Source organism: Epinephelus moara, chromosome 4, assembly GCF_006386435.1.
Source record: "Epinephelus moara isolate mb chromosome 4, YSFRI_EMoa_1.0, whole genome shotgun sequence".
NCBI lineage: Eukaryota > Metazoa > Chordata > Actinopteri > Perciformes > Serranidae > Epinephelus > Epinephelus moara.
In genome coordinates this window covers 38,812,304-38,834,901 of record NC_065509.1, presented here as the reverse complement: position 1 = coordinate 38,834,901, position 22,598 = coordinate 38,812,304, and the positions used below count along the sequence as shown (strand labels likewise).

Sequence of the window (22,598 nt, the reverse complement as noted above, 5' to 3'; positions counted from 1 at the left end):
AATCTCCCGTGGTCAATCAAACGCATAACAAGTTGTCAAAAAATCACATCTGTCCTGCTGGCTGTGCCATTTCTAAGGATGTCATTTCGGGGCATATACGACCCCCAACCTGGCCCAAAGGCGAGACAACTCTGTCCTGGCATTCAAGGTTTGTACTTTTTATTCAGAACGCTGAGGCTGAATAGCGGCATGAACTCCCTGCCTTGAAGAGGCTGTGTCTGTTTGCTTGTTTACCAGTACGTGGGCCTAAATCAGTTGCTTAATGCTGCGGGAAATAAAAAAGTTTGTAAATCGTCTTTTAAATAAATACTTTTTTTATTCTGTTATTGGCTTTTTACAGGTACAAAGCATACAGCATGTTATAGTTTTATCAAAAGTGGAAAATACTGATGTTACATATGTAACAAATGTAAAAAATAAGTCTTCAATCTTACTTTCCCCGAAAGTAAGAACATACATTTCAGCATATGAAAATATCCATAAAAACACAGCTTAAGTAATTTAAGTTAATAAACAGTACAAAAATGTAGAAACCATACATGTCAAAATAACGGACACCAACGACAAATGACTTCATGACTTCTCATGAATTAAAAAAAAAATGTACACAAGTTCATAGTGTTTTAGTCGGGGTCATGTTTATAGGATCCATACATCATCATCATCATCATCATCATCATCGAACGCTTGGCTGGTCGGAAAATTTGTGATAAACCACACTACCCCCCCTCCCCCAAACCTCCTCTCCTCCTGAACCAGAAAAACAGAAGAGGAAAATTCCTCCCCCGTGCTGAAATCCTCAAATGTCTGTAAGGCAGGGGACTTGATGAATCCTCCCTCTTGGAGCGTTTAGCCAGTCTTCTGTGAGAAAACACACCCGGACAGAAACAGAGACAGAGAGAAGGGATCACAGCACTGGTGGGGTCTGCCACCATACCGTGCGAGCACAACGGCGCGATCACTTTCACACCGAGCGCCACGTCCTGTCACCTACAGGTGCAGTCAGATCAAACACATGCTCCTTTTTAAGTAAATTAAAAAATCGACCCCTAGAAAGACGGAGACCGGGAGTTTCCGCTGGAATTCTCTTCCTGTGAGTGTTAATATTATCTACCGTCTTATCTCTCAGCTGTGAATGTGACAGAAGTTTTCGGAAAGGAGAGGTAATAAAAAACAGAAATGTTTGATCAAGATAACGTGGACGGAGCTTTGCAGTCGCTAAATTGAATTCAGACACGGATTTCTTTTTTCTCTCTTTTTTTTTTCAGTGTCAATGGATACGTTGTAATGAGGCCTCGGAGAGATGGATGCACGATTGTACAGTTGACTTTGGACCTAGAAAAGACTGGTAAACTATTCCAAGGTGGCTGATGACAAAATCTGTCATGTTACAGGTGCCATTTTCTGCCTTACTGCATTGAAAGTCGTCTTATAATCATGAATAATGTAAAAAACATGTAGTCCAATGTTCTCTTGAAATATACAGTCTTCTTTTTTTAACGGAGAACGTCACCATATTCTACAACAATAAATAGTCTCATACATATTGCTCGGCTTCTCCTTCGTTTAGGATGGTCACCGAGCCATCCCCACTGTTCATTTCAATGTCTTTTGCCGCCGCGTTCTCGGGAAGCAACGCTAAGTCCTTGAACACATCTACATAATGTCCGAAGCCGGGGCCCCAGTTCAACAGATTGTCCCAGTTGAAGCCCCCGGCTTGTTGGCCCAGTTTGTGGGGCAGGGTGTAGTGCTGCTCGGTCGGAGGCATCTGGGGAATGCCAGGCCCTCCTTCCGCCCTCCGGCTCGAGTACCGCCTCTGCTTGAGCCTCCCGCCATAGTCCTCGTCGTCAGCGTCCGACTCGTTGACTTGCGAGAGCTTGGGGACTCTGGAGCTGTATGACACCGGCTTTTCCCGGTCGTACTCCATCTCTGAGCAGGTGAAGGAGTCGTGTGAGTCACTTTCTGAAGAGGACTCAGGGGCCGGGATGCCATCGGCGGGGTTGCGCACCCTTGACAGCGGCCTGCGGCAGTCCTCCTCTGAGCTGGAGCGCCCGTGATCGGCACTGCAGATGCTGGGGTTGCGTGGGCGCGGAGTGTTCAGCCGCTCCACTTCCTCGATGGACAGCCCCACAGGAGGCCCCGTCTCCAGGGGGATCTGCTCGATCGGCTGCTTGAGCCGACTGCCAGGCCTAGAGGCGTGGCCATGGCTCGCCATCGTCTGCGGACTCTTGCTGCGCCTCCCCAGCCGGGTGGCGTAGTTGAACATGGGCGGCGGCTGGCACATGTCGTTGTGCAGGTCAAGCGGGCTGCCCTCACGACGAGCCAGGTTGAGTTCTCTGGTCGGAGTGTTTCGGTAAAAGGAGGAGGGCTTGGTGAACGGGGCTGGGGAGTGTCTGGAGAGCGGGTTTGGGGTGGGGCACGCTGAGTGGGAGTGGCTGAGCGGCGTGGACCTCAGTGCTTGTGTATACTGAGGCTGGTAGGTGTAGCTTGTTGCTCCGAGGGGTAAAGGAGACTGTCTGGCGAAGCCCAGCGGGCTGTGTCTCTGGATGGAGAACTTGGGCGTGTGGCTGCGGAACTGTTTGTAGTGTTGGATGATGTCTGCGTCTGACGGAGCGATGCTGCTGGCGTTGTCTATGTCATAGTGTTCGATGTCTGCCTCAGGGACGTTACAGGGGGCGCAGGGAGCACTGGGGACGGTCTCGTTGTTGTGGGGAATATCTGTTTCATCATAGATCAGATAAGGGTTCTCCCTCTCAATGATGTCTGGTTTGGGGTTTCCTTCTGGTTGCTTCCGTACCGTCATGTCATCCCCGTATGGCGGGATATTATCTGGGTCATCGAACGCTACGTTCTCGCTACCCTTCTTCTTTTTCTTCTTCTTCTCCTTGGGTTTCTTCTCCTTGGGTTCCTTTGGCACTTTGGTCTTGTTGCGGCCCTTGCAGTGGTTGCACAGGATCAGGCTGAGCACCACCAAAGCAAGGACGGTGGCACAGCTGCCAACAATAGCGGGCACCGCCCAGATGGGGAGGACCATCGTCTCTGCCGTGGGGCTGGGGCTGCAGACATACCCGCCATTGTTGGCTGTCTTGCAGACGTTCCCCTCAGGGCACTGGACACCCAGACAGGCCACCAGGGTCTCACAAGTCTTGCCTGTGTAGAACTCGGAGCAGACGCAGGTGAAACCTGAGCGGGGGTCTGGCACGCAGCTGCCGTGGTTCTGGCAGGGGTTTGAGCTGCAGTCGCCCGGCGGGACACACTGGTATGTGTACCACTGGTTGACGCACATCAAGCCGTCCCAACACGGGTTGCTCTCACACAGGTTGGGACCTCTGCAGCCGATCTTGACGGACGAGCTGGTCTTCGTTAAGGTGACAAGGGTGTGTTCTCCTGTGAAAGGCATGTTCTCCCCGTTGTACTTCACGTAGGCCAAGCAGCCGTCGAAACCTGCGAATAACAAGATAAAACTGATTCAGAACAAGTGGCTGAAATATGAAGCTAATACAGAAGTGCCAAAAACTGCAGTTCCATGAATGACCACTTGAGGTTGGCTCCAAAAGTGAGTCAATCCCCACAGACCATCAGGTTAAAATGCCCAATTTTACAGCAGAAATGTTTACAGCCTGGCGCAAAAAAAACCCAATTTTGGTCTCTATAACTAATTTCCACGTACATACCAACTGGACAGGGGTGAATTTTTATATTACTCACCCATTTACAGTTTATCAAGACTTAAAGTTACGTATAATTAAGGGCGGGGCAGCTTTGAGTGAGGCGTTAACACAGTCAGTGATTTAGATCCCACCCCTTCGCTCATCCACAGCTTCAACCTGTCATCCAAAGTTGCTCACTTCTCTGCCTGAGCCTGATTGGGCGCGACCCAGGCTTGAATCAGGTCAGGTTTTGTCAGTTTAACTTTTTTGTTCTATGAAACTGGCAGTTCTTAACAGCAGGACTTAATGGACTGAATCAAGAAGGAAAGAACTATATTATACTATTATTGCTTTTTTGTTGTTGCTATCAAAGATATTTTGCTATTAGTTGTTTGTCATTACTTGTATTACTTTATGTATTGTTCTTTATCTTTCTGTACTTTCGAGTTCTTCATAACTTTGTGAAAGTTTCATTAGGTGGAGGCTTTAAATGAGCCCTCTGGGTTTTTTTGCCTCTCCCTGTTCTGTATTTCATTATTCATTTTTCTTGCCTTTTGTGTGTTTTAAATTGTGCAAAAAAATAAAGTATAAACTAAATGAGATGGGGGACTGCAACTGAGAGAGGGAGAGTGCTGGAACAACACAGCAATATAGCGGAGAACTATGGGACAGGGATAAAACAGGCAAGAAAGGGGAGGGAAAACAAAACAGAGGGAGAGAGGCTGCATGGCGAGGTGTGCGTAACATGCAGCAAAGAGCATGTTTGCTGCATTGTCATGGACCGCCATGCACCCTTGAAGACGGAGGGGCTTAGCCTGCTCTGCAGAACCTGTCATGCACAAGATGACAGACTATCGAAATAACAGAATTGCAAGATGAAGGAGAGGTTGCGCATCGCGACTACACTCATACTGCAGCCATAGAAATACAACAAACAACATAGTACATAGACAAATCAACATTACACCCAGTGCAGCAGCAGGAAACGTAAAAAGATAAATAAATAACATCATATGCTAAAAATACCTCTATAAATTTAGCAATTCAGCAAATTGTCATAATCCAGTTCCAGATCTGGCTTTATCTGCCATTATTAAAAAGCTTCATAGACAGAGGTTTGAATGACATTTTAAATCTGTTCAGTCTGCAGTGAAGGGTCAGGCTAATTTTTTGGGCCAATCAGAGCTCTAATTCTGGCTCCAAAAACCCAAGATGGGGACGGCCGTAATGCCAAACCCAAGGTTTCAGAACCGGAGTCCACAAACCAATGTGTGATGCCACAGGAGCTGCGTCCATTAATTCATGCAGTCTATGGTTCAGATAACAAGCAGCAGCCACCAGCAGCTAACAAGGACACAACAGCGGCCTGGAGGGGACTCATTTCAGACTGCCACCAGACTGGTTTTCAAAATGTCTGCCGATGCTGCCGTGTAAATAACAGGAACTGGGAGCTATCATTAGATCTAAAGCAATTTCATTTGGACGGATATTTAGTTCCAATTTGGGACAAAAAAAGTGAAATTTTGTGGAAAGCAACATCTCCAAAGAATTCATATTTTAAAAATCAAACTCTGGCCAATCTTAAAGAAGTATGAAATATTTTTCTCCCAGAGAATCCATCGTCTGAGCCATTGTAGCTTCAAGACAAACATCTGGGTTAAATGAACGTCTCTGTGTCTAATTCAATCTTTTGCTTCGTGTGTTGCCTAACAGAACTGCCTCACCGATGTAAATAGATTTTTATTGAATTTATCCCAGTGCAGATTAAATCCATTTGTGCCTTTTCATTAGCTCTTGGAAAGTGAGCACACAACAGAACACGGCCGCTCAGACACACATCGAGGGAAGGGTCGGATAACAGGCAGACACAATATGTAAGCTTTATGTATTTCCTGCTCTGAGTAAAAAACAGGTCAACGAATAATTCAAATAGCTCATTTTTACCATATTAGTGCAAAGTATTAGGTTCGACTCTCCCTCCCCTGTAAGTCTGTTATTTACTGTTTTGCATGACTCCCACTGGAAACCCTCTCCTTCACCTTTTCCAAACTGTTCCCAGCTCATGCTCGAGGACATTGGATCTGTGATTTAAGTCTAAACCAAGATGAGATTCCACGGACGAAAACACCCAAAGTCCTCAGATGCAGGGCGTTCCAAGACAAAGTCAAATTAAATCAATATTAGTTATTTTCTCCATAAATGATCCTCTGATAAAGAAACATTTATTCACCTAATGTAAATTCATAGCAGGTAAATCTCAGCAGCGTCACGTAGAAACAGATTTCGGGCCAGTTTCACAGAGGCTGTGTTGGACGGCCACCAAATATGGCCAGCAGTTTGAGCAGCAGACTATTAATTCATTTGGGGAAGAAAAAAAAAAAAAAAAAAAAAAGCACTGGATTTATTAGGGCTCACAAGCTCATGACAGCTCTGTCACACACGTGTACAGCATGTGCATGTGCACATACATGTAGAGGAGGTCTCCATAACATGAGCTGCTGCATTAGTAATTTACAGTAGGTACAGAGTGGGTGGGTTTCTGGTCCAACGCCAGATTTTTGAAAGCTTTAGCATTTGTGTTTGACACAGCTGTACACACACACACACACACACACACACACACACACACACACACACACACACACACACACACGTGCATGTGTACATTCAACAAGGGTTTGACCGTCATGGTTAGTTTTAGAGAGAGCAATATTTAAAATGTGACTAATTTATTGTTATAAAAGTTATAAAAGTGTTTTCTTGAAAGTGTAGAAAAGCCTCTGAGACAGTATTAAGATCATTATGGGACACTAAAGCTGTCTGATCAAACTCCTTCTCATGTAATTCTTTATAGTGAGCTAGAAGCTCAGGAGTCAGTCAGGAGTAGTTGGCTCGCTATCTTTTTCCTCCCCAGCCCAAACACATAACAAATACAGTGTCCAGTCTCACCTGCTGCAGTTTTCTGCTGAGCAGGTCCAGGTGGGATCCCTCCGAGGGAGAAGGTCACAACACTGAGACCTCCAAAGTCCTGCGTGGCGTGCTGGATGACCCTGGGGTGGTTGCTGTCCACCTGGAGCACCGTGGCAGAGCCGTTCTTGACCAGGTGGAGCGTGTGCCACTGGCCGTCCGACAGCACGGCTTCTCCCACGGTCCGCTCCACCTTCCCTCCGACGCCGGCATCTGAGATGTAGTGGACGTTGCCATTCCTCAGCTGAGAGAAGAAACAGAGAGTATTGTAATTGTGAGAAAGCTGTTCTTGATTGGTCAGAATTTCCATGTGGGAAAAATCCAGGAAGTAAAGCAAACATTGCAAGATAAATGTGACACTTTCTAATGTCACAATGGAGGGACAACTACGCAGGTTGATTTTAGCGCTGCTCATCGTGGACTATATTGCTGTCATTGTTCATTTTAGTCAAACCATACAGTTTGAAAATGATGCGCGGCTCCAACTAGAAAACAATGTTTTGACCGCACTGAGGGGGCAAATGAACTTGGATTTGATTGAACCGAACCAAACAGGGCAGGTGTGAAAGCACCCTTAGCCACCTAAAAAAGTCCCTCGTATGATAGTTTAAGTGCACGCTATATTAAGAGTATTTTTCATTGCTTTACCTTTCTGTCAGACAGCCTGTTAATGGCTTCAGTTCCCTATTTATGCTCTTGTCAAAGCCACCAGACTCCATTGGAAAAACAGCACACTTTGGCTCGCTGAACACAGGAGCTGCTGGTCTACTGCTGCCTCCATCAGTTGGTTAGTTTGTGTTATTGTGTACCTTTTAAGACTCTGAACTAACCCTTGCAACACCAAAATATCACACTTAAACACAAACAAAATAAGTGATGGAGGTAGCAGTAGAGCAGCAGCTCCTGTGTTCAGCAACGTTAAATCACTGTTTTTCTCAATGGGGTCTGGTTTAGAAGAAAGCGATGTAATGGTTTGTTTCTCATTGGAAATCGCTGTTTGGTGGCAAGATAAAGCAGTATATTCTAAATGTTGTGTACACCTAAATGGATATTGATTTTTTTAGGTGGGACTTTTTGCAGAGCAAATGCAGAGCAGCAGGCAGGTTGAGGATTCAAACAAAAAGCGAGTTTATAGTAAGTAAGTAATAAAGCTGAAAAAAAAACCCCCATCTAAAACAAGCATGTAACTCAAAGTCCAAAAGAAAGAAGAGCCAAAACTAAACTGAAAACCAACACAATGAACTCAAGACACCAGGCAGGAAACAACATCATGAACACGGGGATGAATACAAATGAACTGATAAGGAACAAAGGGAAACACACAGGTATATATACACAGAAAACTAATCACAAGAATGAGATACAGCTGAAGGAGGTGGACACGGGCAAAGGAGGGAAATGGGAAGTTAAACACTAGGGTGGAGCAAACAATGCTGATACAGAACAGGTGTGAAGGGAAGACTCTGGGAACAGGGAAGGACTAACTAGACTGAGGGAAGACAGGTGTGATAGAAAGGACGTTAAACCAGACATGACACATGAGGAGAGAATCAGGAAACAGATTAAACATGAATGAATAACACAACAAGGAAGAAACCACAAAATTAAGTCCACAAGCTATGACATTTTTAAGGTGGGTAAGCCATAAAATGCAACGCAGCCTGCTTCTCTGAACTGAGGATACATACCTCTAACAACCCCACTTCAAAACATCCGAACTGTCCCTTTAATACGCACATTAAGCAGCGTATCATAGATTAAAGATGAGTAGACAGACTGGATTAATCCCTGAAACTGCACACTGTTAAAATCCTTAATTTCAAGCGTATGATATTAAAGGAAGAGTCTCATAAACTTGAGTTATAAATGCAGTTTTTCAGATTAATGCAATGACTTATCATGTCAGCATCAATCATGAGCGATGAGAGGAAGTCTTCACAAAACCACCACACTGCTTTTCAGAATCTGATTTTAAGGACAGAGATTGAAAACAAAATGAAGCTTGACGCTCGTAAATCTTCCTCCCGGCGGGATGCGCCGCAGTAAATCATGTTCTCGCGACTTGTGTGATGTTATTCAGCCAGACGATGATCAGAAGCTTGCTAACAACAAATTCAGAGGAAACACGCTCATTTTCAAAACGCCCACTGGTGAAGGCTCTTTCCAGACGACGGAGGACAGGGTGCGTCTTTAAAAGGAATTAATCAAGCTCACTTTGGCATGGACAACAAATTTGCGGCTTACACCGTGCATGGTAATCTCATACGTGTACTCCCCACTTCGATGGAAAAGTAATCCCGCTCTCCTCCCTTTTCAAAGACCCGAAAAATCAGCAATGATAAGTCGCTTCCGGAAGAATTGATTTAAAATGGGAAAAGCGGAAAGTCCCCAAGCCAAAGAAAACGGAGCGCTCCAAACCTGGAAAACCAATCATGAGGTTTATCTATTAAACATCTTTAAACAGCGTTTTTTTTATTTTTTATATCTCAGCGCTATATATATAGTTCAGACTCTCCACATATGTACATATACAGTATGTATTCCCCTGCTGCTCCGCGTTTTCAAGCGTCATGGTACTTTTATAATACTTCTCCGGACAGTTTAGGAAGCTGTGATGGTGATTCGACGAGCACCAGGCGCTGCTCAGAGCCGGAAAACAAAATCATAAGAGAGAAAGTCTGATATAAAGTGAGAAGGGGTCGGCGGTGGTGGTGAGGGTGGAGGGGCTCTAAAAGGAAAATTGAAGAGGATGAATGAGCGCTCAGGCCTCTTTGGGCAGCTGCCCAGGATCAGTCAGAGGGAGGGGGTGCTGAGCAGGATGAGAGGAGAAAAAAGATGAATTAGACTGAAGGGAGGAGGCTGAGAGAGACCCTCAGAGTTTGCCTATAGTTGGAGAGAGTGTGTGGGGTGATGACTGTAAGGAGGGAATCAAACAAAGGAGAGCTGAGAGCATGTACACCTAGTGGTAGACCTTTCACTGTCAGCTAACTGTATATTTACACACAAACCAACACACTCATGACTGAATGATTTTAGTGATGCAACAGATCATCATCTGGCAGCCACACTGCAGAGCCTCAGCTCCGTCATCTCAAACGAAAGGATGAGCCAAAGCTGTGTGCTGGCGCCAACTACAAGCTAATCACGATCATGAACTAATTATGACTCGCACGTTCTGCTAATGAGCCTTCTGAGTCTGCGAGTATGGCTGGTGGCTGGTGCTTACAGTAACAGTGGCTGCTCTGCAAAATTAGCGGGCTAATTAACGGAGTAACAAAGCCAAACTAAGCTGAATCTTCTGCCATAACTCGGGGTGCTTTTCATTATGCTAACGTGTCTCCTCGCTTCCCTTACTCGCGCCCTAGCTCCTCCTAGAGAGGATGTGAGACAGAGATGTGAGGATGGAGCAGCCGAAGCTTCCAAATGACAAATCCTTGGTTTTATAGTCAGTCTGAGGTGACCACAGTTATTGTGCCACAAGTGAAGGTGATTAAAGACATAGGATGCACCTGTGTGACCTCAAGCTAAGCTCATCCAAAAGCCTCTTCTTCTTGCAAAGTAGCGTTAGTTAGCATCATGAACAGCACCTTGTAGTGCTTTTAATTTGGGGAAATGACACATTATTTGCAATGAGCTCATTCTCTATGTGACGTCAATGATGAATGTGGTTTAAAGGCCCAGACACACCAAAGAACATCAAAGTTGCGACAGACAGTTGCATTGCCTCATTTTGCCTGTCTTGGCCAAGATGATGCACTTGAACACACCGCGAAGACTTCAGCCAACAGTCAACCAGCACGTACTTTCTGAGCTTGTGTGAGAGGAAATAACTCTCGATACCAGCAGGCGACGGTCGGTTGAATTATCATTCAAAAAGAAAAACTGAGAGACCGACAGGACGGATTCAGTTAGTCAGTTAGCACATTGATAACACAAGCAGATGCTAACAGAACAAAGGATATTTGCCGTGCGCTAACGAACAATAACATAAGCAATTACGAACCTTTTCTGCTGAAGAGCTCAACGGCTAAAGAAATTATCTTACCTAATAAAACAACATCATTTTGATCTCAGTCCCTCTTGACTTTAAGCTTTTGTTTACTTTCCTCACTTCCATTTCTCCTCTTGTGTGCTGAGCTGAACTGCCAATCAGAGGGATTTCACTCACTGACCAGATCCGCCATCTCGGATGTTGATTCAACATGCTGAATTAGCCGAACAATAGCTAACAAGGGCCGACGAGTGCCAAGGGTGCTGGACACACCGCAAAAACTAGGGCAACAGACACTCACATGGTCCAACATTGACTGGAGGCCGACTGTTGGCTTGGTGTGTCCGGCTATTACAACTAGTAAGTTAGTTCATGACTGAAAAAGGTATCAGGAGCGCTACTGGTGCCCCTCGAACCAACGGTGCTCATGGAGGGGAACGCTTCAGAAAAAGAAAGAAAGGGCCTAAATGATCCAGGTCCAGGCACTCAAGATGGTTTGAAAAATATAACAGACCTTTGTTTTTAGTCTGATGAAATAAAAGCTTTTTATATTTCTCAAACCATCTTGAGTGCCTGGACCTGGATCATGTACGCCTTTATTTGGCAACAAGTCTTCCTCTCTTCTTTAGTAAGTTTGTTTGTTTGCAGGGATGAGAATCGCTAACCACTTCCAAATTGTCTGATCCATTGGAATCATATGCCTCCGAGCTTATCGCTTCCTTTTATCGATGCCGGTATGTTTTTCTGTCAGCTGCACATTGCAAAACAATGATGTCAAACTCATGCATCTACACTGCTGGAAACTCGCAACAAGACGGAGTCATGGTGGATAGGAAGAAACGGTCCAACGCATCATGGCTTCATTTCAGGAAGAAAGATGAAAACAGTCTGTGAAATGTTTGTTTCACAAAAGAGTGGAAACACCAGCTATAAACTGAAAAATCAGTCGATGCAACATGGGTTTAATTTCAGGGAATGTCATGTATTTGACACCGTACGCATACATGCTGTATATTCTCTCATTTCACACTGTGACTCAGGGATAATTAAACAGTTGACGCTACTTTCTTCCCCACACAGAAAATGATGAATCAGGGAGGGAATCCATAAAGAATCCAATAAAATCTTATCAATTATCATCCATATTTGTTGTGAGCTTTGTGTTCCACCTTCAGGAAACTGTCTTTGACCTCACACATCATTAACAGTTTAATACTGATGTTGACAAGCAGCGGGGACACAATGAGTAGCGTACATGACCTTCACTTAACCTCTGCTGACAGAGGTCGTTATTTATAGTTTCATGAGTGTGTTTTAATATGTTTTGGTAGGAAGGCTTCCTATTCTTTGATCTGTCCTGCTGGCTTTAGTAATCTGCTGTTGTGTGCTGATAATGCAAAGTCCAGACTTCCTCCCATGAACGCTTGCAACAGTTCAGGGACGTTCACTTACTTGAAAGGCTTTTATTGTGAAACCACGACCCAAGATGATGCGACTCGTTGTGTAGAGGTCGTTTGAATTTACTTAACATTAATGTATTTGAAAATGTATGAGATGTTTCTCTGTCCACATACATTCCACTCTCACTTCCTGTCTCTCACCTTCACTGTGGTGTAGTTGCTGCTCTCCTGCACATGCAGCAGAGTGCCGCTCTTGCTCCGCGTCCTGAACTTGACCTCCACGCTGCTGGGACCGACGGGGTCAGAGGTCACGCCCTGCAGCGACTGCCTCAGGAGGACGTCACGCTTAGGGCCCTGCTTCAGGGAGTAGTCCAGACGGCCGGTGCCGTCCAGGGACAGGGCGGTGTCTGCTGTCATGTCTGTGGGAGAGAAGATGGAGAACATCCTCAATCCTGTCTGACTTCACAGAAGTTTAATAAAACAACTATTAAACTCATATTTCCACTCTGAAGCTGGAGGAGCGTCAGGTCCAAATGATTTTCCTAATCCCACTGCCATAACCACAAATTGGTCCTTACATTCTCACCAGCGGTTACGAATACCTTCCCATAAGTAGAAGATGTAGGTCAGTCCACAGAGCAGCCCTTACTCTCTGAAAATATCATCTAAATATGTGAAATGTCAAAGTGATCCCATTGGCTGTGTAAACCTTTAAAGTATACGATGCAGGATTTAAAAAAACAAAACAAAACAATGTATAGAGAGTCCCTCTCTGCCTGTATTTTATTATTTTCCTCTTATTCTGCTGTAGTCAGGACGTTTATGGACACGTAGCCCTCAGCTACACGCTCATAAATGTCATATACACAAGTATTTTATAATGTTAAACTTAATAATAAACAATGAAGCACAAATTAGTGCTGCTGAATAAAAACTGTCCTTCAAAAATAAAAGATTGCAGACTTTTGACGAAACTCAGAGCCACAGAGTCGAAAACAGAGACAGCTGTTGCAGCTCATTAGCTTTCACTGGACGATACCTTTCCATAGCTCTGCTCTGTTGGACGGTTCCACAAAAGATTCATGGTTTCGTTACGACACCTCTTCCTAACTGGACGTGATGCGAATAAACAAACATCAGATTAAGTTTTTCCCAAGACAATATCACGTCAGATAATGGCAACTAATATAAAATCTACAGTGAGAAATTTAGGCATCACTTTTGATTCTCAGCTGAACTTTGCACCACATGTCATTAACCTCATTAATTCCTGCTACTTTTGCCTACGAAATATTATCAACATTAAATTAGAGGAGTCTTTTCCCGACCTAGAAAAGCTTGTTCATGCTTTTGAATTCTTGTGCCTCCTCCATATGTGTAGCTCACATATCACCCCAATTCTCACCTCCCTCCACTGGTTGCCAGTTCACTTCAGAATTAGTCTGAGTGGGCGAAGTTCGCTGCATAGATCAGCCTCTCATTGGGCGGAACGAGCCACCTGCTGAAGTCCCGCCCTACCACCTCTGGTTGTGTAGCAGTTTTCAACCGTTTTCAACACGTCCTTCACTAACTTTTGTGGTGTTTGATCTTGCGGGGATGTAGCCATTTTTCTGCCATGGTTTGCGTCCTGCCGGCAATATTTTTGCAAGCGCACCGTTGCTGTGGCACTGCCCAGAACAATTGTGATTGGTTGAAAGAAATACAAGCAGCTGGGGCGTTTTTTTCTCCAATCTTAAAGTGAGAGTCAGCCCAGCCAGACCTTTCTTTTCTTGAGAAAGGTCTGGTGAGCGAGACTACTTCAGAATTGATTTTACGTTTCAACAACATGAGCTCAACATGGTTTAGCCCCCAGTTATATAGCTGAACTTCTGACTACCTATGCTCCAAGTCGTGACCCCTGATCCTAAACCCTACCCTCACTAGTCGTCCCTAGATCGGGGCTGGAGACAAGGCTGTTGTTTTTCAAAGCAAACTCAAGACCTACCTTTTAAGCCTGCCTTTTAATTGATCTTTATGTCTTTTTTTAATGTATTTCTTATTTTTGTGTATTTATCTATTTTTTTAATCAATCTGTTTTTCTAGTTGACATACTCTTCTATTTTGTCACTTATTTATTTATTTTAATGTATTTATTTACTTATTTAAAATTGTTTTTATCCTGCATCTGGTGTTTCCCCACTTTGTTTGTATGAAACGTGCTATATAAATAAAGTTTGATTAATTGATTGATAGAGGTAACCTGGCTTTTGCCATCAAGGCCCAGAGGCTCTGGAATTCTCTGCCTGAGGAGATTTGGCTGGCTAACACAAGACACATTTTTAAATCATTGCTTAAAACATATTTTTATAGGAAAGCTTTTCCTTTTAATGCCTGATTTGTACTTTTGTGTTTTGTATTAATTTTAGTTATTAACATTTTTTAAATATTGTATTTTTATTCTTGTCTTATTTTCATGTGAAGCCCTCTAACACTCGCCCTCACTCTGTTTTGAGACGTTTTGCACATTTGCTCAACCTCCAGCCTGTTTTCAGAGCAACAGCGAGTCTCTTTTAGGCTCGACAGGCTCCCTGAATGTTGTAGCTCGCAGTATATTTGGACGTTTTGCTGTGCACCATCACCAGGAGTTTGCTCACTTGCTGTACTGTATGTACGGGACAGGAGACAGACGTTGATGGTGCAAATCCATCTTTTTGACTGTGCGGACTAACTCATATTCAGCCAACCAGCCCTGCAAGAAGTCACTACATTCACCAAGCTTCCATAACGTGCTATTTTCCGGGAATGCAGGGATAAACTTCTGACTGATGGGTAAAATTTATGGCAACCACAAGACTAAATTCAAGATGACTGGCAGCGTCTAAGTCACCAGCGGCTCAAAATCTGGGCATTCCTCATAAACCTCATTGCTTCCTTCTGTGAGGAGGATGTTCCTGCTCGTCTTTAACGGCATCGTGTTTATTTTTTTCTCTCCTGAAGATGAAACACATGACTGAGAGAGTACGCTCCATTTGTATTAGGAGAAATGTTCTGTAATCCTGCTTCGTGCCACAAAGCAAACCAGCAGATTTCCCACAAGATCAAACTCAATGGCAAACAGAAGAGAACAAAATTAAGCGTTCGTGTTCCCAGACTTCTCAAGCGATGATTGATTTGGTTTGCTTGTTTGTTCCCAGCAACTATATGAAAGTCTCCCAGTGAATGTGGTGATGATTACTGGTTAACATAATGTAGCACCTTACACAGTAGCGACAAGTTTCTGGTAGTTATTGTGAGCCTCAAAGGTTTGTTTTAGTTCTCTGATGTTGAGCATTTATATAATGAAACACAACTGCTTTGAAATAAAGCGCTGAATGCAGTGATGTGGCCTATATTAAGCTACATGGTGCAGCTCGATGACTCATGAGGGAAGAATCATAAATAATCATGATAGAATATTCCTTAGTAAGTGCAGCCTCAGCAATAAAGACACACTTCAAAGGTGCAGACTTACATTTCTCACAGAATTTGCCAGTGAAGCCGTCCACGCATTGGCACTGCTGCCAAGACCAGTGGTCCAAACAGGTGCCCCCGTGTCTGCAGGGGCTGGTGGTGCAGGCTCCTTCCAGTCTCGGACATCTACAGAAACAGCGACAAATACAACGTCAGTTTGACAAGTCAGCCGCATAGTCTGTAGCCGGGGGGTCCGCAGGAAAAGAAAGGGGCGGGGGGGCAGATGAGCTGTGATTTCTCTCCCCGTGCTGCAATACAAAAACCCATAAAGAACCCCGGGAGGATTAGCATATTAAAAGATCTGTTCTCGCCTCACTATTCACCAGCAGGACAGAAAAGACAAAAAAATCTCCGGAATTCTGCAATTGGTTTCCCTCGTCAAAAATCTGCCATTTGTATTTAAAAAAAAACATCTTTTTAAAAACTCTCGAGAGGGTTTGGGAGTGTGAACAGATGTCCCACAGCGAGAGTCGAGGAGGTTAGAGGAGACGGACAGATGGGAAGAAGAGGGAGATGATGGAGCGAGGGTGAAAGCGGGAGCAGCAGCAGGAGGAGCGGGGGCGGGGTTGGTGGTACGCGGACCTGTCAAGGATGCCACGCGATGCCAGCGCCTGACTGGGCTCCAGCGGGCGGCCGTTGACGGCGAACTCCATGATGCAGCCGACAAAGTCGTGGGTGGCGACCTGACCGCGCCGATGAAGGACGGGTTCTATTGACCTGACGCCTCCAACCGAGAGCCTGTTGGGCTGCACGTCCAGGATCCTACACACACACATGAACAGAAGCACACAAAGACTTAAATGCACGCGGACACAAAAGTACATATGCACGGAAAGCTTACAAATGCATTCAATTATGCGCGCACACACACACACACACACACACACACACACACTGCGGGTCAGCGAGTTCCACAACAACATGCTCCTCAGACCCTTACAAAATAAACCTTCTGCAGACCTCTGTGGCCCTTCTTCATCTGCCAAATCAATCACTCTCTCTCACACACACACACACACACACACACACACACACACACAGAGCTGTGTAAAGGCAGTGATGGCGCAGTAATTTCATGAAGGTTTACATCACAAACTGCACATTTACAACAGATGACTTCATTATGACTTTGACTCATTTTTGTTTCATCATCACACAAAAATGTACAAGAACTGGATTTTACTTGTGAGCGATTTATTTTCATCCACAGACTTTAACAGACAGACAGGGATAATAAAAAGGAACGAAAAGGAAAAACATGAAAATAAAAGCTTTTACTCTCCACAGAGCTGCGACAGATTAGATATAAAACAGGAAAAATGAAAGAAACGAGGGAGAGCTTGTACAGACATTTTAGGTTTTTAAATTTGGGATGTGTCTTATATCTGTTCTTGTTTTAACTGACACAGTGCTTTTAACTATACGTCTAAACCTCAGCATGTTTATCACCCTGTATCTCTACCTTTAGCGATCATATATTGCTGTTGTTGTTTGTTGTTTTGTATGATTTAATTTCTGTTTTAATTGATATGCATGATGGTTCTTTGTTTCCTCATTGGTTGTTTTTAAATGTCTCTCATAAATGTTTGAACACACATTTTCAGCTCAGCTTCAGGAGCAGAATTAATCTCTTTGACAGAGCCAGACTCAGCACACATATGGTTAGGATGAACATATCTGACAAAGAAACCTACAGGGCCGCCCCCTTAAAGTTAAAGATCCAAATCATCACTCAGACACCACTCAGTCGCCTGATATTCTTCAAGAGGAGCGGAGTTTTTTTCCCAGTCAGTGTGCAGTGTACTGGCTATGGTCCCCAGATGTAGCTTCAGAGTGGGTGATCCTCACTTTCAGGCAGCTGCAGACCCAGGGTACATCTGAGTGAGACGAAGGCAGCTGCCCGGAGGAGGAGAGGCTTTGCCTGGTCAGGCTCTTTTTTATATCTACTATCAATTAAAAATGATACACACTTCCAATCCTTCTTTAGTGTAGTTAGCATGCATTAGCTCGGAGGGCTAAGGGGCCGCACACATGCCGCGTTTTTTGCGCCCTCAGATTCTTTGTTTTTAATGTGGACACATGGCAGGTGTGCTCAAATGCCAGAGCGTTGCCATCACGGCCTGCACACGTTTCCGAGCGCCTATTTTTCAGGGCGTGAGGGCTGCGCTCTCAGATAAACAGAGGTCAGGTTGTGGAGCTTACTGGTCTTATAGGAAGTGGAGGAGTGGGTGCAGTGTTGCATGTTGTGGTGCTGGTTGAGGAGTGGGTCTTGAAAATCAGACTCATGCAGGGTCATTTCTTTGTTTTAAGGAGTCAAAAGAAAAAAAAAAGGTTGGAAACTTAAGATACATTTAAATTGTTGTTGTTGTTACCATACAGGGTGAAGTGAAACAACAACTGGAGAGATTTCAGTAAATACGTTCACACCAGGTGCAGAAACACTGTTGATTCTTTCCATTACAGACCTGGAAAATTTCATTATGCATCGAGTTTTCCGAGCCTTGGACCTAAAACTGTCAACACTATTTTAATGTATACAGTTGGGTCATAGAGGCAGAACATCTGTGTACTGTACGTGTGTGTGTGTGTGTGTGTGTGTAGAGGCAGAACATCTGTGTACTGTACGTGTGTGTGTGTGTGTGTGTGTGTGATTTTCTTACCAGTCAGTGTGCACTGCCACATTGCTCACAGCACAGTAGCCAGGTTCCTGGTCATCACCACACAGGTCCACAGTCAGGGACGCAGCCTGCAGCGTGACAGAAACACATGTCATGTGTGATTGTCTGTAAGATGAACAGCTGTTCAGTCGCCTCATTTCAGACGCCATTTTTTATTAGCCCAGCTCTGGTAGACTGTGGTCGACATCGCTGGTCGCAGTCACTCTGCTTCTCTGTCTGTATTATAATCAGTGTCATGTGTGAGTGAGTGTGTCACCAGCACTGGTTCAGCATAAACACTGTCACAGTGAACTGCTCTCTTCCAGATGTTGCTCAGATAACTTGAGTGTTGGTCAGAGTCAGTGGGCGGAGCCAGATATGAAAAAGTAGGCTCATGGTGGAGTTGATGGAGAGACAAATTTTGATTAATACAAGTATGTAATCATTTTATTTTGGGTCTTTTGTGAATGTGTTTAATCTTGGAGTCACGACGACTGCACGAAAATATGTTTCACTGACAGTTTGAAAAGATCCAAACACACATTATTTTGATTTTGTCTGATAAAAGTCAATATTTTAATGAATTATCCAGAGCATACATGCATGCTCATTATTAAAAACAAAGATTAACAAACAGTGCTGGTACAGGAGGTGGATTCTGTCACTGGTGGACTGAGCCACATGAGCTGTTTCCCCCAGTGTTCAGTCTTTGTGCTAAGCTAAACTAGCTGCTGATGTTAGCTTCATACTTAGCGTACAGACATGAGCGATGCGTGACGCCATATTAGGGCCAATTTGGGTTTTAAAAAACACTGTGTACATAAACTTTAGCAGAATATCTGAATAGTCATTTAAACAATGTGGTTCCTTGACAAATATGTTGTTTGTTTTCTTGTAAACTTGTTAGCTGTTTCTCTCATATTTTACCATTTTAACATTAGAGAATATTATAGTTTTTTTTTCTTTTTTCGGGTAAACTTGTGAGTTTCTTCTTCTTCTTCTTTTTTTTATTAAAAAGATTATTTTTATGGGCTTTTTGCCTTTAATTGACAGGACAGTGTGTGAAATGGGGAGACAGAGAGAGAGAATGGGGACTGACACGCAGCAAAGGGTCGCAGGCCGGACTTGAACCTGCGACCGCTGCAGCGAGGTAATGCCTCTGTACATGGGGCGCCGGTACTATCCACTACGCTACCGACGCCCCCAACTTGTGAGTTTCTTAATGATAAATGTACAACTTTAATAATAATCAGATAATGTTTTTTCCTTGTAAAGTTGTGAGTTATTTTCTCTGAAATTTACAGCCTTTATCTCAAAGAATGTACACTTGTTTTTCCTGTAAACTTTCTCATATTTTACCACGTAAATCTTAAAGAATATTCTCTATTTTTTTCTTGTAAACTGTAGTTTTTTTCTTGTGAATTTACAGCTTTTATCTCAGAAAATGTAGACTTTTTTACCCTTAAAATGATTTTTTTCTCGTATTTTACCATTTAAATCTTACAGAATATTCTAGTTTTTTTTCCTTGTAAACCTGTGAATTTTTTCTCATATTTTACCACTTCAACATAAGTGAATATTCAAATATTTATTTCTCAAAAAAAAAAAAAAATTAAAATTCAGAGAGCATTAAAACCTTTTTGATGGTAAACTTGTGGGTTTTTCCCTGTAAATGTTCTCGTATTTTACCACACAACTTAAATTTTTTTCTTGTATTTTACAACATAAATCTCAAAGAATGTTTTAGTTTTTTCTTGGAAATTGTGTTTTTTCTTTTCATATTTTATCACTTTAACCTTAAAGATTTTTCAAGTTTTTTTTTTTTCATACAAACTTGTAAGGTTTTTTCTCATAAATTAATCCCTTTAAACTCAGAGAACATCCAAGTTTTTTTCTTGTAAATTTATGATTTCAATCTTGGAAATTCTGAGTTGTTTCTTGGATAATTACCCCCTCCACCAACTATGTATTTTTTTTTTCCATTTACTTACAATGGCCCTAACACCTTGCCATAGAGTCGTGTTAATCTGCAAAAGTATCTTGTCATATTCCTTTAAGGCTTGTGACAGGATCAGTGACGATGACAATGCATGCGTTCAGCCACATTCTGTGAGAATGACAGTGACAGAATGTGTTTTACACCACATTTGCATGTTAATGCTTATTTTTGAGGTTTCGAAAGAAAAGGAAGACGAGACTTAAAAATCCTCAAAAGCAACATGATTCCCTGCCGACATATATTTTGTTGTGTGCACATCTTCATGCCTGAAAACTCACGATAGTGTGCCAGACTAAATATCTTCTCATGCACTGCAGCATGACTTTCACTCCAGGGTTCTGGTTCAACCCATTGAGGGTTCCTTCAACCGCTGCAGTTATTCTCCCTGAGTATTTGTGTAACTAAGTCTTGTTGTTAGTGCGAGTTGTGCCCACCAAATGGTATGCAGGCCAATTATTCCTCATCAATTCATCACAGTGGTCGATGGGTGAGTGGCATAAAAAAATGCCATACGTTACAGCAAAACAGTTCCTATTTCCCGTTAATGGCACTAAAGCTTTTGTCCATATGTGGCTTATTCTCTTGCTCTCTGTGTGCTCTGACAGGGAACGACCCTACGAGGAAGAAAAGAAATGGGCTGGTGAGGAAAACGTCCGGAAAAGTGTGTGAAAGTGTTGAAAAACCAGGGCAATCACGCTCCACCTCTCCTGGATTTAAAGTAAACACGGACCACACCGGCCCGGATCTCTGACACAAATCATCCAGGAGAGCACGACCCCACCAAGCACACACACACACACACACACACACACACACACATAACTCTTGATTCACACTTGAGTCACACTTGAGTCAGACCCATGGCCACGTACACAGAAACAAGCCGGAGTAAAATACACACGGTGACAACAGTGAGGAGAAACAACAGGACTCATTTGTCTCAAATGCATTCGTGACTCTGCGAAGCTCCATAAAGAACCACATGAACATTTTATTAATGTCTGTTCCTGTGATCAAAGGCCGAACAGCCATGACTTAAATACTCTGCACTCACTGTCAAGTGCCTCACACTGTGGCGGGGAAAATATGTATCTTAAGAACCCCCTTGGAAATTAATACCGAATGTAACACGAAAAGATGAGGAGTGTGTTTTTGTGTTTGGCTAACGCTGAAGGAAATGTGAAGAAAGCTCCACTGGAGATCATTGTTTTCCCCATGACTAACATAATGGAGGGACCATGGCATTGCTCTCTGTTGTGGTGCAGGCACTGAGTTACTGTTTCTCTGCTCGTTTCTAAGACAAAAAAATCCAGCTAATCAAAAGCTTGATGATTAGCTGCTGGTGCTAATCAGCTGCAGCGAGTCCTAATCTGTCAAACTGTATTTGCAGACCTCGTACATAAGACGCTTTTTGTTTGTTCCTACTCAAAAACCCTGATTTAAAATAAACTAGCCGAGCTCTTGCTTGGATGTTCTCAGCTGTGATCATTTACAGGCAGTTATTGTCACGATTGTTATTACTGTCACACTAACTGTTATTAACGTGTCATTTCACCCAAATTACTTTTATTTTCCTCCTGCTCTTCCCTGTGGTATCTGACCATACAGAAAGTTTTGTTTCTTATCCGCACAGATTTTGAGACTGCTGCCGCCACCTCAACACAATGTGGTATTCAAACTTGTTGTGCTTGAAGCATCGAAAAAATTACATCCAATTTTCTAATTTTCTCTGTTGTCCCTGGCTGCAACATTCCCTCAACTGCGTCCCATTTACTGCGTCACCGAACATTCTGCTTTGGCTAAAAGTTTTTTGGCATCTAGCTCGTCCCAAACAAACTCTTCCTTACTGGTGACTTTGGGAATATTTTCTGATTTCTTTCAGTTCCCCGAAGGGTCAGCTCACACCACATGACTCTGTGTTATTCACACTACACAACTCTCTGTCTGTGGTTTTCACACTACATGACTTAACTTACAGAAACATTGCGTGCTATAGACAGTCTTCTACCTCCTGTTCCCCTCTGTCTGTCTGGGGAGTGCTGCTCTCTGTCACTCAACCTGTGTCTTGTGCTCTCATTGTGTTTCATTCACTAAAATCTGCACATTCACCAGCCACTTTATTAGGTACACCTGTTCAACTGCTTATAATGCAAATAGCTAATCAGCTAATCACGTGACAGCAACTCAGTGCATTGAGTCATGTAGACATGATGAAGACAACCTGCTGATCTACTGGGATTTTCAGCACAACCATCTCTAGGGTTTACAGAGGATGGTCCCAAAAAGAGAAAATATCCAGTGAGCCAAAATGCCTTGTTGATGCCAGAGGTCAGAGGAGAATGGCCAGACTGGTTCAAGATGATAGAAAGGCAACAGGAAGTCAAATAAGCACTGGTTACAACCAAGGTCTGCAGAAGACCATCTCTGAAGCAACAACACCTTGTC

At 43.5% G+C, this 22,598-nt stretch overlaps 1 protein-coding gene across 1 annotated transcript in view; it reads right to left on the bottom strand.

The window, feature by feature from the left end:
* Positions 1-789: 789 nt before the first annotated feature.
* LOC126388613 (protocadherin Fat 4) overlaps positions 790-22,598 on the bottom strand; it is a 147,348-nt gene continuing 125,539 nt past the window's right edge. Inside the window, exons 12-17 of the mRNA XM_050041820.1 lie at positions 18,158-18,243; positions 16,080-16,259; positions 15,499-15,623; positions 12,210-12,427; positions 6,600-6,861; positions 790-3,444 (exon numbers count right to left, since the gene is read on the bottom strand). Of these exons, the coding sequence (XP_049897777.1) occupies positions 1,538-3,444; positions 6,600-6,861; positions 12,210-12,427; positions 15,499-15,623; positions 16,080-16,259; positions 18,158-18,243 (2,778 nt within the window). The 3' untranslated portion in view covers positions 790-1,537. The remainder of the gene's footprint in view (positions 3,445-6,599; positions 6,862-12,209; positions 12,428-15,498; positions 15,624-16,079; positions 16,260-18,157; positions 18,244-22,598) is intronic.